At 37.2% G+C, this 19,391-nt stretch overlaps 1 protein-coding gene across 1 annotated transcript in view; it reads right to left on the bottom strand.

Annotated features, from left to right (window-relative positions):
• The window catches only part of CRY1 (cryptochrome circadian clock 1), a 43,845-nt gene that overhangs the window by 3,435 nt on the left and 21,019 nt on the right, over positions 1–19,391 (bottom strand). Inside the window, exons 2-11 of the mRNA XM_010585455.1 lie at positions 13,813–13,921; positions 10,003–10,145; positions 8,421–8,605; positions 6,943–7,031; positions 6,144–6,284; positions 5,741–6,052; positions 3,114–3,265; positions 2,816–3,018; positions 1,911–2,012; positions 657–749 (exon numbers count right to left, since the gene is read on the bottom strand). Coding sequence (XP_010583757.1) covers positions 657–749; positions 1,911–2,012; positions 2,816–3,018; positions 3,114–3,265; positions 5,741–6,052; positions 6,144–6,284; positions 6,943–7,031; positions 8,421–8,605; positions 10,003–10,145; positions 13,813–13,921 — 1,529 coding nt within the window. The remainder of the gene's footprint in view (positions 1–656; positions 750–1,910; positions 2,013–2,815; positions 3,019–3,113; positions 3,266–5,740; positions 6,053–6,143; positions 6,285–6,942; positions 7,032–8,420; positions 8,606–10,002; positions 10,146–13,812; positions 13,922–19,391) is intronic.

Below are 19,391 nucleotides of genomic sequence, written 5' to 3'. Positions count from 1 at the left end.
TGAATAATGCAAATTAGCAAAAGCAGTTGCAAGGTTTCTTTTTCTGGTCAGTTGTGTTATGTTCTGGATGCTTAAAACTCAGATTACAGTCTTTCATGATCAGTAAACACACAACCTGTTAGCACCGCAAAGAAACAAACAGTTGCGCTAAATTTGATTGCAACTTTGATCTATCACAAACCACAGCTTAAGTTTCTGTATAGTTACAGTAACAAAAATTTGCCTCCACAATATGAGAATATCCACACAAAACTGTGGAAATTGATTATATATGGAAAGAGTGGTAGTGAAATCAGGGAAAAGATGACATGCAAGTTTTGCTATCAAATACAAAGTGAACTTTTTTCTTTCAGTATCTTTCATTTAAAGTAACCTAGAAAAATGTTTATTAATTTTTGTTTAGTCACATTTGTGATCCCTCCCGCTCAAAACATACAAATATCATTCTAGAAGAGTATTTTAGAGATAAAAGTGACAAGACAAGCAAGTTCACTATAAGAAACAACTTTTATGTTTCAAGAACAGAAACAAGGCCAGTTCAAGTTGTAGACAGCAGCTGTCACCAAAAATCTATCCATGTTATTTTGATGTTTTGTCTGTTTTTCCATAGTTGCAAGGATTTGGAGATCCTCTACAGACAGGCACTGCCATAATACCTTGCTGCTGAATTCCACTTGCTCCTGTATGAGAGTCTCCCAGGGCACATGGCTGAACAACCGTATGACCATCACCAGTTCCCAGCTGAGCTCCTGGAGAGGTAGGAAAAAGACTTAAACATAACAGAAGATACAGTTCCAGTTCTGGAATTTAAAATGTTGGGGTTTTTCCCCCTCTTCAAGAGGGGAGCTTTGACTGTGGCTTGCTTCCCCCCCCCCCCCCCCCCCCCCAACACCGTCCCAACCCTCAAACCTTTAGTCTTTCCAAATTCAGATTAATACACAGTAACCTTCTACAAAATGAATACATTTTTAATGTGAAAAATGTAAGTACATGTATACACTTTTAAGTATTTATGTATACATTTTAAGGAGAAAAGAGTGCACATAATGTTAATTTTTTAAACTAAGCCCTTCCTGTCTTCTAAATCTCTGAACTTAAAAAGAAATAAAAGCTCAAGCACCCAGCTTTAAGGGGTCTAGACTTTAATTCTTCGAGAGGAACTATACTGGCTGAGAATAAGGTCCATCTTCCTCCACAGTCTGCTTCTAACCTTGACTAAAGCCTAAGGAGAACACAAACCCAGTAAATTTCCAGTTCTGCTGTATCCTTTTACAATGAGGAGTCCAAGGTGTATGTAGTATTTGAGAAGCTGATGCACTATGGATTTACGCAATGTTAATACTGTTATTATTTTTCTCTTAGCAACTAGTTAATGCTACTCGTTGTATGTTACAATAAGAATGTTAATAATCTAATTTTCATCAAAACTGTATAAATTTTATATTAAATTCTTTCAGACACTGTCCACCATATTATTGTTGACATTATGGTAGAATTAAATTCCAATAAGAATCTAATGCCAGCATTAGAAAACTTTAAAAATTAACAGTTCTGACTTGAAAATTCACAAATCACTCATCACAAATATCAGGATGCTTATAGACTTCAAGAAGAAAATCACAATCAAATGCTTTTGAAATCAAACTGTTTGATACATGTTAATAAGTAATTTTCAGGGGGGAAAAAAAATGTTAAAAAATTCTTACACATTTGAGATAAAAAAATATCTAAAGATGTCTATACACAAATACTACCAACCTTAGTGAATAAATTTGAAAGTGTTTGTGACTTGCACTGGAAACTGTCTTGTGAAAACAGTTCTTTCTTACAATATATAATGCTAAGGGCATTATAAAAAGTTCATGCAGTTCAGTTCCAATAATTCTATGTATTGAAAGAATTTGACTGACCTCCTGTACTACCACAACCAGAAATGCTTTCTCCTGGTGAATAGCCCATTAGGCCACCATTTCCATTTCCATTTGGATTAGAAGGCACTGTTGCAAGAAGACCTAAGCAAAGAAATAAAATATATAGCCATTAAAAAAAAAAGACGGGGGGTGGGGGGGGGCAGAATTTAAGCGTAGCATGCTTTTTTCCTCATAGTAGCCAATTCTCCACCCTCATCCTGACTGGTTTACCTTTATAACAGGAGAACATCTTTCTATCTTGCCTACTTCTGGGATCTTGCCAAGTAATTTTAGTTCACAATTATTTAACAAGCATTTTCTACATAACATTCTGCATAACTTTTCCAATATTCATTAGTTACAGGTATTCGCTACATTCCATTGAAGTAGAACACAATGATTCAATATTCAGTATCTGAACATACTGACTGCTTACACCTTCCAGAGCAATACAAGCACATGTAGTTTACTTCTCGGAGCAAAGGGGACGGTCTTTCCTAAATAGGAAGAATGCTACCAGAGGTTGCATTGGTCTCTCTTTGAGCAACAGCATTTGCAAATGCAAATACAGTATTATTTAAGATATGAACCACATTAATTTTCTAATCACTGGTATTAAAATCTATCTGTACAAGAGTGTCAACATAGGGAAGACCCAGTTTAACAAAAAAACTTCCAAAACCCCAGAGAAAATATTTTCCAGGTAAGATTTGGAAAGAGGCACTTCACTCAACTCTTTCTTCCCATTCTTGATTACATCTAATTTTTCATTTATTTGGGTACACAACCCTGGTCACCACACTGAGCTTACACCTGATTACACCACTGCTATGGGACAAAATTACTAAATGCTAGAAGGTGAGAGAAGTTTTCAAATAAATAAAGCCAATAGCCTATAACCATACCCAGTCCTCTGTATCGTGAAAGCTGCTGGTAGATTTGTTTCATCCTCTCAATATTCAGACGGCTTGCCTCTGCATGATTTACCATTGGTTTGGGATAATTAACTCCTATTATACATTTTGCAGCCTTCTGGACGCTCTCTGGGGCATTCCACGGATCATAGATGTATTTTGCAGGGAAACCTCTAAGTACTGGCAAATAACGTCTTAAAAAAAAATTAAAAGGTCATTTTGAGTATAAAGCCACTTGACAGTTTAGGCAACATCCAGGAATTGCTGAAATTTCTGGATTGTGAGTTACCTGATATAATCCCCATTTGGGTCAGTTCTTCTGCCAAAACCCACTGGACAGTAGCAGTGAAAAAACTGCTGGAAGAAGGAACTACAGGATAGCCACATCCAGCTTCCAGCATTCACACTCCAATCTGCGTCAAGTAAGAGCTCTTCAAAGACCTTAAGAAATTAAAGCAACAAGTTAGTATGAACATGGCACACCTTCGAGACATCTACTTTTTCAGGAATTGTTCCAAGTTTCTGATTTCAGCAGCAAAAACCCAGCTCATCAACATAGCAACACTCTTTCTTACCTGGCAACATTCACAGAATGCTCAGTATGCAATTGCAAATACTTACCTAAACATCAAACTCAAGAACAAAAGTGTGATAGCCTGTCTGGCTTTTACCTTGTAAAAAACCTTGTAGACATCTCAAAGCTACAACCAAAAAGTTACACATTCTTGCATAAATACACCCTTAAAAAAAATAAATCCCCAAAGGATGGCTGGAGCCTGACTGCTTGCAAGTGGCATTTGTTCCTTTACGAAGAGTTGCTTCATCACATTACCACTGAGTAAGTTTTGCAAACTTCCAGAAAACAGAGAACATACAAAGCACATTTCAAACTCAAACTGTTGGTCTGAATATCTCAACTTGTGCAGCCCCTTCCACTATGCAAGGAGTCCCACAAGGAGAATTCAAGACTTCAGGGTAGCAAAAATATTCAGAAGTTGTATTCTTGAAGGCCAACAGTTAATCTAGTAAGTCACAGTTTTGAGGATGCACACTTAAATTCCTGGAGGTATATGAACCACCAAGCATGCTGAAGAACAGTGGGACAGATAATGAACTCTGGTCTGAAGACAAAAAGTCTTCTCTGGTAATTGCCACCCCTATTATATAAAAAATAACCCATGAGGAAATTGAAGATTTATGAAGGTTTTACTTTAAATCTGGAGCTCAATAGTTGCAAAACATTACAGTTGCCAGCATTGATTGTTTTTTCATTATTAACACAGACAATGCTAACTTGTATAAAAAGAAGTTTCTCTGCTCAGTCAGATCACTAGCAATACAGGCTAACAACAAATAAAGAGAAGCCTTATTCTTCAAAGGAGAACATTCAAGTACCTTTTATAAAAAGGGTGCACTGAGAAGTAGTTTTCAAAACAGATACTTAATACATATTTTTGAAAGTTCTGATTTTCCTTTCAAACTTGCATCATCTCCAAATGTTCCAAAGAAACCATCACCTTTCTTCAAGCCAACACTAAAACTTAACATCTTACTACTGCCACCCATCTTCAGCTAATATTATTTGAATATGAATTCTAAATAAAGTAATACCATTAAACAAGGATATCTCTCTACATATATTCAATAAGGCATTCATTCTACAGCATACACTGAATAAGTGTTACAAAAGTATCTTTGTCTAAATATCTGCAACTATTTGGAAAAAAAGAAAAGGCTGTTTTGAAAAAATAAGATTTATCTTAAAACACTTTTAAAAAAACATTTTAAATAGAAGGTGACTAATAATGTTACAAGATCTCTAGATGAACATTAAGTGTTAGCACACAACTGTTCCACTAGATGCTGCCATGTAATAAGACTTAGGAAAGAACAGCACCGTGGAAGGCCAGATTAACTTTTGCTAGCTATGGATGTATGAATTAAACATGCTTCCACCGCACAAGTCTGGGACCTCCACATATCTGTATTATTTCAAAAGTAAGAACAAGTTGGCATTTATATGTAATATACAGCTTTGTTGTTTGGCTGAGTTACTTAGGCATGTGCATCTTCAATATCTTTATCTATGAACTGTAAAAGGAAAATTCCTAAAGCAGCTTATGTTGTTTTGTAACCAAGACCTTTTTTTTTTAAAGGAAAGGTATTTGCTTAGAACTGATTTGTTAAGAAAGGTGAAATTTTGTAAGATTGTATACATATATAAATATGAAGTCACAATCCTGATAGCAAGTAAATTCTTTTTTAGATTTCAAAACTAAAAAACTATTTTTAATTAATTATGATTGCTCAGTAAAAGATGTGATACCCTTCTGAAAGTATAAAACTGATTCAAAGGCTGAGATTAAATTATTCTATTCTTTTCTTTAAAAGACTGAAATTTCTAATTTGATCTTCAGCATCTCTTGGATACTTGCATAGAAATGAATTGCACTGAAACTTCAGCCAAACCATGTTGCCCATACTCACACTTCTATCGTTGGATAAAAGGACAGAAATTGCTGAAAGGACATTCTCAGCTTTTACTTTTCTCCCTTTAATTTCTATGGTGCTTTCCCTTCGCAGGGAAGCAGATGCGAGATGTGAACAGAAACTGTTCACACAGCAGGACTGGAATGAAGTTTCAATTACAAGAGTAATCCATGTTTATTTGCCAAAATTTAGGAAGAAATCTCAAATTTAAAAGAACTGCAGACCTATTTTGACTACAAGAAACTCTAATATTCCAATAAAAGGGGGCATTGCACAGGCAAAACTTCAGCACCACGCGTTTATGAGAAGCGATTTCATTTTCATTTAAGGTTTAAAATTCAACTTACACCACACAGTAACAATTCTAGAACGACTAATTGAAACTTTAACAGGCACTTTAAGAAATTCAAGAGTAAGAAACAATACCTTCATTCCTTCTTCCCAGCTAATCCAGAGGTCACCTCGAGTCAAAAAGCATGCTACAGCATGCCGGGCTAAATGATGAATCCAACCTTCTTGACGAAGCTGCGTCATAATCGCATCAATCCAAGGGAAACCTGTCCTGCCTTCTGCCCATTTGGCCAAAGCCTCAGGATTCTTATCCCATGGAATTTGTACACAGATAGGATTCCCCTCCATTTTATCAAACCGTGGATTGTTAGTCGCTGCTGTGTAGAAAAATTCACGCCATAACAGCTGGCCATAGAGGGAGAGGGGAGGGGAGCTGTTCTTTTTTACCTGATCATTAAAGGAAAATACTTTATTAGGCGAAGAAGTAGGCAAAAATCATGGCATCTAAAGTGTGTAGCTGACTACATAGAAATCATACCTTTTTGTACAGATCCGTTAACTTGAAATAAAAGAGACGACAGGACAAACAGCCAAAGCGGAGGTAGGGACTAAGCCCTGTAGGGCTTGCCAGAAGGGAATTTGCATTCATTCGTGGTCTTTCAAAGTTTGCTACCCAAGCCTTAAAAGAACAAAACCAAAAACAAACCACACAGCAATATCAGACTACAGGCTAGGTAGCAACATAAAGGGAGAAATCACTCACTACCTATAACTGAATCCAGACATCTGACAGATGATCACGTTAGCTACGACATCTAGGGGTTCCTTTTGAGTCAGAGGAATCTCTAGAAGGCGATTCATCTCAATGCAGAAGGCATGTACTGCCTTCTAGAACTACCTATCCCTTCCTTTTAAATACAGGGGAAACCTAGACAACTAGCAATATGTTAGCTTTTAGAGGAATTCCCCTTCAGAGTTCCAAGAAGTATGTTTCAAGTAGAATTACCTCCAAAGAAAAAACAATTACATTTTTTGGAGCAGAAAATAGTATACTATTTTCTCTAAAGTATATAGACTAAACTCTCTAAAGTAAAGACTCTAAAGTATATAGTATACAGACTTTCTCTAAAATTCAAATTAAAGACAACCTGCTATCTCCTTTTAAAAGTAAGAAACAGCAACTTGATTTATATCATTTTATCAAGGCCCTGAGTTCAAGTTTGCATTTTTGATTTTTTTTTTTCTTTTAAATGACTTGCCCAATTCCTTTTACATTTCATTGCAAAGAGCAACTACATTTCCCAGATATGTCAAACTTGCAAAGATTTGAAACATACCTTTCGTTCTAAATGTCTTTCCAATCGCGTGAGAGCTTCTGTTTCTCCCCCTGGCCATACCGCAGAAGGCAGACCATCTGTGTCAAAACCTGAAAAACAAATTGAAACAAGGAAATTCCTTGTTTGCTTATACTGTAGATCAACAAAATTCTAGCATGTTGATACTTGACTACATTTTACTGTATCTTGAGAATAACCCTAAGTTGGACACACAGCAAAAGTACAAGTTTTAAAACAGTATGCAATCAAGTCTTATCAAAGCACATTCAATACCTCTAACTTGCAGCAAAATCAATTTTTACTTTTACATTTATATTAATTTACATTACAAGTTTTACATGCTGAATGGTCTTATTTCAATGCTACTTCTTCTGGGTTTTTTTGCACAAAGTGACCTTTCTATCATTTTCCAAATTATTTTCAAGTTCTCAGCTCTGCAATACGTGGGCTATCCCAAAACCACAACTTTTTTTTCTTTTTTTTTTTAAATTACTACTAAGAAGCAACAATTGCTATTGTAATCTACAGAATGTCTAAAAACTTCTTCCATCAAGTTAAAAGCATGAGTGCCATCTTCAGAACATTCCTAGGTTTCATTAACCTTGACTTAAATAACAGATGGGCATTATTGTCAATCTGACGATAAACACATACTTGAGCTGCAAAAGAAAGATGAAAAGAAGGTAACAAGATTTCTTCTACACCCCCACACCTCCCCCAGGATTGTTCACCAGGTGCACAAGATAACATGTCTGCCTGTAGTTTAACCACTGTATGGAAAGATCTTCTCTTCTTAAGAAGGCTTTAAAAGCAAGGCCTGTTGTATGAAGAGTTCAAATAGACTAGACGGAGCAGCCAGAGGTTAGCCAAAATCTGTCCAGACCTTTTTGTTAGCAATTTGGAGGTCACACCACATTTGCTTGTATTTCATGGTGGGGGGAACAGGAAAGCAGGGGAGGGATTCACAGGACAATAACTTGATAGTATTTCTTAAAATTATAGAAACGTAAGACTTTTCTGGCCCCCCCCAACCTAAGAAGCTTCTGAAATAATTATTTGCCTTATTATTATCTTTTTTTGGCATTGCAACGCTACAGGGTTTTTTTTTATTAATTTGTAAAAATGACAGATTAATGACCTGAAGCACAAAGACACCGGATGCTTTTAATACAAAATGAAGTATCAAAGACTATTGATAGCTTAATGACTATTTGGTACCATGGGAAAATGGCTACGCTGTATTACATGATGCCAAACAGTACTTAGTGTAGTTTGATCTGACATCCCATTTAAAAGAAAACAACTAAAACTTACAGAGTTTATTATCCTTTTTTGTTCCTTTTGTATCTCATAATTGGCATCAGTTAAGCAATTAACCATAAGTAGAACCTCTCTCATGGTTATTTTAGAGTGTTATGCTTTTAGTGATAGATTACATCTCACTTGTTTCACAATGTCAAAGCAATCTTAGAACATACCTAGCTCTTCAAGTGATGGGACACCATATTTCTCGTCATGGTCATCAGAAACTGGAGTAGTACATTTTTCCATTACTTCTGGGGTTATAGTCTCCACTAGCATCTCCAGTGGTTCCATTCTACTAATTAAGGTCTGGAATCGCTTGTAAGTAAGAGGAGGCTGTCCTCCATTTAATTCTATTATTCTGGATTGGAAAAAAAAAATGAAAAAAAAAGAAAGGATGTATGTCAGAGAATAGTATATAATAATTATTTTTTTACATAAAATATACACACCTATACACATGCACAAATATATTCTTAGCTGCCTTTAGCATCTTATATAAAATCACAGATATACATAGTAATCCAGACAGTTTGAACTTTACTATTACTATCCTTTTTTTCCCCAGTAGGGAGACATAAATTAACTGTTTACAACCAAGTAAATTATTCTTCACTCCTGGGTTGAGGAAACTCCCTCAAGAACGAATAAGTAATGAATATGGACAGCTCAAGGCAAAGAAAAATACAGATCAGCAAAGCAGATGACAGATCATAGCTACATATGAAGATACATCCAAGTCACCTACAAGACTATGCTATTTGCATTTAAAAAAAATAAAATCTATTTTTCTATTCTGGTATTGAGAACAGTAGTCAATATTACAACTGTCTTAACATGGGGAAAAACTAAGGTGTAGTTTTTACACAATGACTGTTGTAAAAACAGAGTTTCCATATTTTGTATTGTGATGTTAAATATATCTAGAATCTCGGAAACAGGAAAACTTCAAAGAAATAATTTACAAAATGGTAGATGGAACCAACTGTTCATTCGGGGGGGTGCTTGGGTGAGGATGGAAGAAAAGGAATTTTCAATTTAGGGTTAAAAAAAGAAAACAGGCATTGGTTTCAAGACAGTAAATAATTCCCTTTCCCTCCCATATGTCCAGCTGCCTCTCATACATTGGCTTCTAACAGAATAGAATAGGCATCTACCAAAATAAATACCCAATGTTAACAGAAGCCAAGTCATACTTCTGAATAGTTTGCAGATTATGTTTCTATAATAGGGAGCTAATAGTAATCCATTTAAATAGATCTGTGGAAAAATATCAACAAGACATGAAGTAAGGGCAACAATCCCCAATTACTTATTGGATATATAACTGATAGGAAAGAGTTCTTGAAAAATAAAGGACTTTCTGCTAACTTGTGTACAGCAAGTGTAATAAGGACAAAACAATCTAACAAAACAACTAAACAACAACAGATCTTATATTTGGGAGACGTTGCAGGCATGTTTGAGTAACTTTATAATAAAGACAGATAATTAACATGACCACTAAAGAACCCCAAATCAAAACTGTACTTCAGACACAGTTGTGTATCATTTTCTGGAGTTGCAAAGTTCTACTCAGTATGTAATAAAATTTGGATGGATGGATAAAAGAGAAACATAAAACAGATTTGTAGTCTTCCTAACTATAAAGCGCTCTGCATAGAAAGTAGCACACAATATCTAACCAAATACTACATAAAATTGATACTTTTTTTCTTTTTCCTTTTTTTTTTTAAATCAGAGGTAATGGTAACTTACTTGTCGAGGTCATATAATGTATGGGAAATTCGAACAATGACCTCCACTCCAGCTTCACTAGCCAGCTTCTTAATTGCTGCATCTCTTTCCTTCCCAAATGGTTCAGAATCATATTCAATAGAAAGTTTTGCAATATTCCATTCCTGCAACACAAAACAACAATGTGGTCCTTCAGCAACTCGGCTGCTTGATGGAGGGCAAGGGAAAGGAGAACGGGAAGGACAGGGACAAGATGGAACACCAGCTATTACCTGCAGATAGTTGCCAAAGATACGCAAAGGCTCAAAATACATTCAGATACCCAGACTCACAAAAAAAGAAGTCCAACGTTTTGGCATCTAAGTAGGAATCAGGTGTAAAAAAAGCCTCTGTCTCATTACTGTGGGAGCACACAGGAATGGGACAACTGTGCAAATTTTGAAAACTCAGCTCTAACTTTAGGATCCATATACCTTAAGAGACAATAGAAGGAAAAGATGACAGAGGCTATCTTCTGGACATTGATCAGTAGCAGTATCTTGCTCTGCAGAAAAGCTTTTTACATATGCCTGTCAACTTTAACAGCAGAACTGAAGTTTCAGGGGAGGGGACAGCAAAATACCCCAACCCAAACACCACACACTTTCCTTACCTTTTCCAAATTCCTATCCCTCACCTACCAGAATGGACAATCTTCAAATTCTCAATTAAAAATAAATAAATAAATCTGTCTCCTAAAAAGAAGTCACCTTCAAGTCCAATATCCTTTATGTCACAGATGCTGCTATCAAGGCCAACAGTAACAGGTGGGGGAAAAGAAGTGAAGAAAGGGATCAACTAATGGCTAAGGCTTCTGCAACAGCAAGAAAATTGGAAAGGCAAGGTACCCAGAGAATGATCCTAGAAAGCCATCCTGCCAATCAAACTCAGACAAATACCTTTCTAATCCTTCAATCTTAATCAGTTGATTTAAATACACCAGCCAGACTATTTCAGAGAACTGGATTTACACCAAAGAGACAAGGGGCATTCTACGCTGTTCACCTAGGGTGCTGTTTCACTTCTGAACTCTAGCTCTCTCCTAGATAAAGCCCAGGTACACCAACCTTGAGGACAGGCGATTGGAAGGAGTGCTTGCTCTTTGAAAGAAGGCTTGGCTTCTTCAATTAGTAAGTTTGCCAAGACTGACCCAGCAGGCCCTGCATCCTCAAGCAACCTCCTATGCACTCACACAACATTTATTTCCCATTTCATAATGTAAAACCATTGTCTGACAAGTTGCAGCAGATATTTTTCTAAATCTTTCTTTCCTCTGGCATATTAAAAAGAAAACCATAAAAAACGTGTCCAAGAGCCAGAGCCACGTCCTCAAGGGAGCCAAGGAACTCTGAGACAAGTGCTATGTGATGTGAATACACACAGATCACTTCAGCATGAGCCAGGCACTTAGAAGAAGCATGGACACAAATAGCTTTGCACATACTGCTGGATGCTTTTAGCAACACTGATGCATTCAAAGAATTAAGAGATTGTTCCAATTCTATTTTCTTTATGAAACGAGCCCTAAACAGCTAGAGATACAGAGCAGAGCAGGACAAATTGAAGAGAATGAGGCAAGAACCAACCAAAACTTGACTGGTTCAAGTTAACCCACAGGCACCAAGCAGGTGCCTGCTACTAGTGAAGTTGCATCTCTGCAGTCAGATGGAACTGCCATCCTCCAGTTACTTAAAAAAATCCCAACCAAACAAAAAACCAAACAAAAAACCTAAAAGAATTCTGCAAAGACCTGCAAAGTCTACTGATAAAAATATTCTGTTTCTATGCACTACTCCAGAGGATGACAGCAGCTGTCAGCAGCACTGTTAGCTCGTACTGCTGAAAACATGGGACACTGATTTCAGTGTCTTAAGGGAAGCAAAGCTGCTCTGAAGGACTGGAAAGAGGAAAGCAAACAAGTCATATATATGTATGACATATACATATAAATTATCTTACATATATACACACACAAATGGAAGAGCCTAAAGATCCTTGAGGCCTTTTGCAAGGTTAAAGATAGATCAGCACTCTGCCTTTTGAAGGAATTGTCCTTCAGCCTGTGAAAAGGAGAGCCCTACCAAGAAAGAGTTGTGAAACATTTATTCCCAGGAAATCCACAGATGCTGGCACCTGTGATAGGGCTCCTGACACAAGGCTCTACAGAAGTTCCACTATCTCCTACCATTACTTACTTATCTTCTCCCAGCCAAAACACATCTACATGTGTTCTTCAGAGTCAGGATCATTGCTCACCTTTGAGACATTTAATGAGGATGATCTGAAAAGCTTGGTTCAGTGTTATATGCCCTTCACTGCACTGTAAGTGCCTGATGTACAGCTACCGCTCTGGCAAAAGAGGCTGTGAGGTTAATGATACGAGATAGATGCATGTTCCAGGTAGTGTTCAGCCAAAAGCTGAAGTCTTCAAGAGCTTCAACAATGTCTCTTATTTGTTCAAGGATAGAGGATGTCCTGAAAAGACCCTCAGTGAACAAATATACGATAAAGACACTTTTTGGTAATCTGAAGAACCAGAAGACAGACAGATGTGAATGTTCTTTTTTGATTGATGTACACTAAGTTATTTTCATTACCTTCTCGGCACTAAAATTAATATTCTGAAAATGTGGCACTCCAATGCTGTTAGGCATAGAAAGATCAGCCTAGTAACAAGATCTGAAAGAGGAGTTGTCAAAGTAGCCATTAAAGTGTTTAAAAAAACCTTGTCTCAGGTCACTCAAATCCAGAAGGCAACACACACGACAGCAAGATCTTTGCCCCTACTTAAATGCAATCAAACCAAATTTGGTAGGTAGGTATAACAAGTGAGTATCTGGGGAGCTGCAAGCAGCAACTATTGCCACAGTGTTCCTGCAGGGAATTTTTCACTGAGGGGAAATCAAGTAAAGACCAGTCAAGAGTATCATCCAGTTACCATTTCACAACTAAAGCACAAGAATGAAGATGGAAAGGTGAGTTTTGGTTGAGTTTTCAGCTTGGTGTTGAAGACTTGGGGATAAAAATCTTGAACAGATGATCTCTTGGGAAAAACAGATATTTATTTTTTTTCCCTGAGCAGTCTTGCTCACCTCAGTCACCTCAATCCAGTCATTCTGTAAAAACTTTTAAAATCAATCTACAAAGTGTTCATTTTTACTACCCTATTATAGTATTGTTACCTTAAATACATTATTACCTATGGAAGACAAATCAGTATCAGTAACAATCCATCACAGCTTTAATTTGCTCAATAAGACCCTTTCCCACAAAAACCTTAAACTTCTTTGACTAGAAATTGCTTTTTACCAGTACTATGCTTTTACCAAGTCTACTACTGGCAAAAAGCTTATTAGATCACTTTTAATGGCCAAAAAGCAACCACAGCAGATATTTGGCCTAAATAAAACATTGCTTTTACAGGTCAGGCTTTGAACTTGGATTCATGTACACAGAATTATATTTCAGCATTTCAAAGGGAACCTGGAAAGGAAAATTTAGTAATATATAGTACCTACACTTAGCAAACCATTAGAAATCAGTTCAATTTCTGGAAATAAAGAAACCAAAACCTGTAAAGTCTAAGAGCAACTCAATTCAGTTGGTGATATGCACAGAGGGGGAAAACCCATCCTAACAAAAACTACCTTAAAGACAAACTGCAAGGATAGTTAAGTATTTGCATGGATAACAACCTGCACTGAAGTATATAGTACAAGAAATATTTCTAGTTGAAATTAGTTTGTCAGTCATATTTATGGATAGAAACAACAACTGCAAGGTGGCATTTACCTTAAAAAGTCTGGGGAAAACATCTGCTGGCTGTCCACGAATAACAAACAAACGTGAATTCAGTTTCCGTAGATTGGCATCAAGATCCTCAAGACACTGAAGCAGGAATCTGCAAGGAATTGTAAAGAAATATTTATTTTCTGAGGCAAACCAGACAATTTTACAACAGAAAAAGGGAACCAAGAGGAACAATCCAACAAAGATTATCAGACCTTCAGTATTTGGCACATATTTTGGTGATGCATGGCTGTTCACATCCTAATTACACTTAGCTTACAGTAATTCAATATCATATAATATATTCAACAATACATAATTCAGAAAACCAAACTGCACTGTCATTTAAGTTTTGACCTCAACACTATTCAGCTCTGGAGTGGACTAAAACATATTCAAGTCTTAACGAAAACTAGAAGCATCTTGTCACTCTAAAGAAAAAAGCACACCACAGAAAAAACAAACAAACAATCAGCTGTTGGCATACCACTACTAAACTTAATCCAAGTCCTTCTTACAACACAGCAGCCTGAACTGTTACTAAAAACAGCATACCAGAGAACTACATGGTCATAACTATCCCTTTGGCTTTCATTTATAAAAATAGCCTCCTATATAACAGTTTAATGCATCTGGGCTGCAACCTCGCCTGAATTATTTAATGAGCAAATCAGCAAATAAGGGGAAAAAAAAAAGGGGGGGGGGGGGGGGGGGGGGGGCAAACTTTCAGGGCTTCAAGAGAAACAGGTAGTTGCACAAAGGATGTTGAAGCAGGTTCACATGTGCAAAGATTTATTGGCAGGTACAGTAACTAAAAACAACTCCAATGGTGAAAGTTGTTTGGGGGAAGAACTAAAAACAAAAGGAAGGAGAGGAAAAATGAAAACTCTCCCTTGCGACCAGCCAGAAAGAGAGATGCTGGAGGTCCCCAGATGAGTGGCCTTCCCCTGGACTCCTCCAGCGTAATAAGCGGCTTCTCCACAATATTTTTCCTCATAGTAACAATACAGTTTTCACCAGGAGCTGCTCAAACCCTGTCAGCTGTGCTTACTTACAACACTGTTGGCACTCACCAAAGCGCACGTTGATCAGGACAGCTGATGAGTCAGAGCCTGCCAGTCATTAGCCTCTGTGCACACACATTATTGGATCCCCTGCCATAAACCAAAAGCTACACCCAAAGGGGGGGAAAAAAAAAAAAAAAGAGGAGATTCCCACACTACAGGCCTTTATTCCTGAGAAAGCGAGCCTGCTGTAGCAAGGATAGCACCACAGGAGCAAGCACCCGAACCAACGCAGGGAAAGCAGTGCCACAGAGGCCTGGAGACACTGCGCCTGCAGCCTGGGTGAAAAGGTGCAGAGCTACCAGGGAAGGGCAGGCTGCACCACTGCAAGTGCCCAGAGCATTACAAAGACAAAGGCACCAAGCAACCAGGTTTACTAAAAGCAGGAGTTCATAACACACCTAAGTTTTTAAGAATGATTCCTAAAAAATAACCAGTTACAATGAAAATGCTACACCTCCTAGGAGGGATATAGCGTACATGACTGTCGTAAAGCTACCAGCATTTTTTATATTTTCTAGAGATTTAGCAATATGCAAGCAATGCCTGCCTAACACACAGTGCCTCCAACTTTATATGGAAAAGAATTATAAAAATCAACATATAGAAGGCTGGCAGGAAAACCCCCTAGCTGCTATTAAATGCCAAAAATGCATGGCTCACTTGACCTGAAAGGGTAACAGAAAGCAAGTCTGAGAGGAAGCCAGTGTACGAGAATACAACTGCTTCCTGGCTGGCAACTATGCTTATATGTTTAATGACTGGAACAAGCCAAAAATATCTAATTCTCTCATTTTGCCGAATTTTATTTTGAAAAAAAAAAAAAATAACCTCTGGAGTAGCAAGATCATGAAGGATATGCTGTATCTAAAAAGAAACCTGTGTACACTCATTTAGTTAGAAACCACAGAGGAGTCATTTTAAGAATCAGATGAGAATCACACATGCTTCTAGCAGACAGAATTTGGGCCCCACATTCCCAGGCCACAGTCACTTTCAGATGGACTCTGAAAGGTACAGCTTCATTTTGTCTTTTTTTCTTTTTTTGAAAGCTGGAATGACAGACCTTATCACTAATCTTATCCACCTGAATCTTGCTTTCAAAGAGCATGTGCCTTCACATATACTTCACAAAGAGCTATGAAGACAAACTGCAATAGCATCCTGGATGCCTTTGGAACAGTCCAGGAAAGGTTGGAGTTTTTTTGTTTGTTGGGGTTTTGTTGTAGTGGTTTTTTGGTTTTGTTTTTATTTGTTTTTTAACTTTGTATCACAGAATATAGGGAAAGGGTACGAAGAGAAATTGGCAACATAAACTGCTCATAACTATTCAAAGTAAAAATCTGTCTTTCAGGAAATTGTTAGGGTTTTTTTCCTATTTGCATCTCAGTTGCCTCTAATTTCTCAATAACACACAACCCTAACATACACCTTATAGCCTGGACTTGGCACAAAATCCTATTCAAGGAGATTACATGCACTGACCCAGTCTTCAATTCACATCCAAGATCCCTAAACTTGCCCTTAATACTGTTTAATCTCTATTTTGTTGGTTCCCCAAATCCCCTCTATTATCTCTCTTAACTATCTCTTACCACACTCCTGCATTTCAATCTCCATAAAACTCTTTCATGTATTTAACAAACATAATGTTGTAGACACAAATTGTTAAATATATGTAGGAAGGCAGCAGTAGAGTGGCCAGGAAGACACACATTCCTCCTGCCTGAACAAAAACAGAACAAATGAAAAACAGCCAAACCACAGTCTGAGTTGCAAGACTGTCACTGAAAGCATATTGTTCAAAAATAACTGATCAAATTAAACCCTAGTGACCCTGCAATATCTACAGTAACAGCAATGCAGAAGAATACTGCTTTTGACTTTCAGAACACAAATTCAGTTTACAAGTGGTTACTTGGAATAAGCATGCACTTTATTAAGCATATTTGAATATTTCAGTCGGACCAAATGTGTTTTAACAAAATGTGCTGCAAATAAGTACTCATCTATTTTGTTCTCACCAACTATGTTTATGCTATACTACATCTGAAGGCATTTTCTCATTAATGTGTTAATAAAATTTGTCAAAAAGCAGTGCCTTTACAGATTTGCCTTCCTCAATTAAAAATGAACCTTCCTAAACCTTTACTTCTAGATACAACCACTACCAAGAAGATTATAGTTGAATCAACTGCTTGTCATAACCAAAATTTTCACCTCCTCTTTTTCTCATGAGTACCTTCAGAATTTGCAGAAGCAACACAGCATCTTTACTAAGGTTAAATACATGCTAATTAACACCTAGCTTCAGGTATATCCAGGTAAAAATTAGTCTGAATTTAAGGAAGGAAAATTCTACCTTTCAGAACTTCTGCATTCATCTAACGTGTTAACATATGCCTATGTGAATAGGCCTACATGAAAGGAAATTTTTTAATTGTACCAACTCCCTGGGACAACTTCTAATTCCAGCACTTTCTCTAATTTTGGCATGGCATTGTAATGCATTGCATTTATCACCTGTCCTAGCAAATTACCATTTCATCTATAACATACACATGTCAGGGAAGAGTAATAACATGTCCACAACATGCACACCCCCACACATATTAAGCATACTAATAGAAAAATAATAAAATTATTCTCAGCATCCAACACACTGTCACAGTGAATTATTACCGGATCTGGAAGAGAAGAGTTTTTAGTTTTCCAGGGTATCATTTTGACTGGTAACACCTGTTCGCAAGTGAAAATAGTTCTGAATGATTCTAATGCCATGCATGGGCACTTACTGCAGCACAGGAACGTGCAGGTGTTTGCTCAGTGCAGACGTTTAAACATAGTTAAGAGTAGCATTCTAGCACAGACAAGGCAAAATTATTTGAGCTTTCTCTCTGAAGATACACCAAAATGCTCACACATTCCTTTCACAGTATAACACAAATGAAAATGAATGGTATATTAGTCTGTGAACTGAAACAAAGTATAAAACCTCCAAGTCATAAAAAGTAATTTCTTTTCAGTATATAAGCTCTTGAGGCAAAGTTTCTTCACAGCAGCTACAAAGTAAAAGCTACTAGGCTTGAACTCTATTACACTTTACACCAAAGTGTGGCAATTAGGAGCTATTTAAATCTCTCCCTACAGTAACAGGTCACGCTTCTGAGTCTGCGATCTAAAACTTTTTCCTCTCAACCTAACAGTCAATGGGAAAGCACTTTCTTTTTCACTTTGAATGAACATAAAAACTGCATGACATGACTTCATTAAAAAGACACAAATAGAATGCATGGATTTTTTTTTTTTATCAGATTAGAGCATCAGCCCAGGTTTCTGCATCTGGTCTTCAGCTTCCCTTGGACAAACCAGAGGAAGGAAAAGTTCACCATTAATTTCACAGTAGCAAACTATGTGAGGTACATACATGACTAAGGTGATGGAGGGAGGCAGAAAAGACCTACTTATTTTAACACAGGGAAGATGCCAATGCAAAGCATACCTGCCTTCTTAGAGGGCATTGCACACATTTTGCTCAGGGTCATCTAATTACGATAGCATTTTCATGAAAGCTTCTGAAAACCACATTCTTTAAAAAGACATGCATGTAAAATCTTAGCTGTTTAATCCAAGAAACTCCGCAGTCTTCCCTGCTGCCAATCACGCAGTCTGCTTGGGGTCTGAAATCTAAACTAAATGTTCTGCCCCCCTGCGTCTTAGGGGTGACTGCCAGAAACCGGTTTGCATAATACAGATCATAATTTTAGCTACCATGCAACTGAAATAAACTGGTACCATCAAGGCAGAAATTCAAAAAGTTGAATAGCTAATTGTTGACGCAGTTAACCATTAACAAAATGAACAAAACTAAGCACTATATCACGCAGCCTTCCTGACTCTGCACTATTAACATGATTAAAGACTTTCTCCAGGGAAGTCGTCAGGAGCAGTCTGTTTAAAAGGCAGCATTTTTATTTAGGAGATTTGCAAGAAGGATACTTACAGACACGCTGTTTAAGGCTACTGTTAAGTCTTGTTTGGGGTTATTTTTAGGAGTAATAAACACCCTGAAACCATAATCACACATAGAACCATCCTCACCAGTATGAAATGAGGACAGTTGCTGGGAATTGAGGGGACTTAAAATGCAATGACTTCTCTTTCAGGCATCATTCACATCTGAAAATGGTGGTGCTAAGCCATTAAGAATCAAGAAACTTGAGTTTCAGGTTTTTTTCTGAACTGATCCAGATTCTGAATTTAACCATTAGGCAAGGCAGCAGTGTTAGACTGCACAGCCAGTACCACACAAAAGAAAGGAATCTAGTCAGGCTTCCTCATTCTGAGAAAGAAGTTTAAAAAGTTGAGTGAAAAAGAACAGTGCTAAAACTTGTTTCATTCCTAAGTTTAATTAATATTTTTACCTATGACTGGTCAACTTCCAGCAATCCACCCAAACTTCTGTTTAACCAATCTTTCTAAATACCTTCTATCTACCCACTAGTCCTCATGCCAAGC

Source organism: Haliaeetus leucocephalus, unplaced genomic scaffold (assembly GCF_000737465.1).
Source record: "Haliaeetus leucocephalus isolate CR32 unplaced genomic scaffold, Haliaeetus_leucocephalus-4.0 Scaffold101, whole genome shotgun sequence".
NCBI lineage: Eukaryota > Metazoa > Chordata > Aves > Accipitriformes > Accipitridae > Haliaeetus > Haliaeetus leucocephalus.
This window is presented reverse-complemented; position numbering and strand designations above follow the sequence as displayed.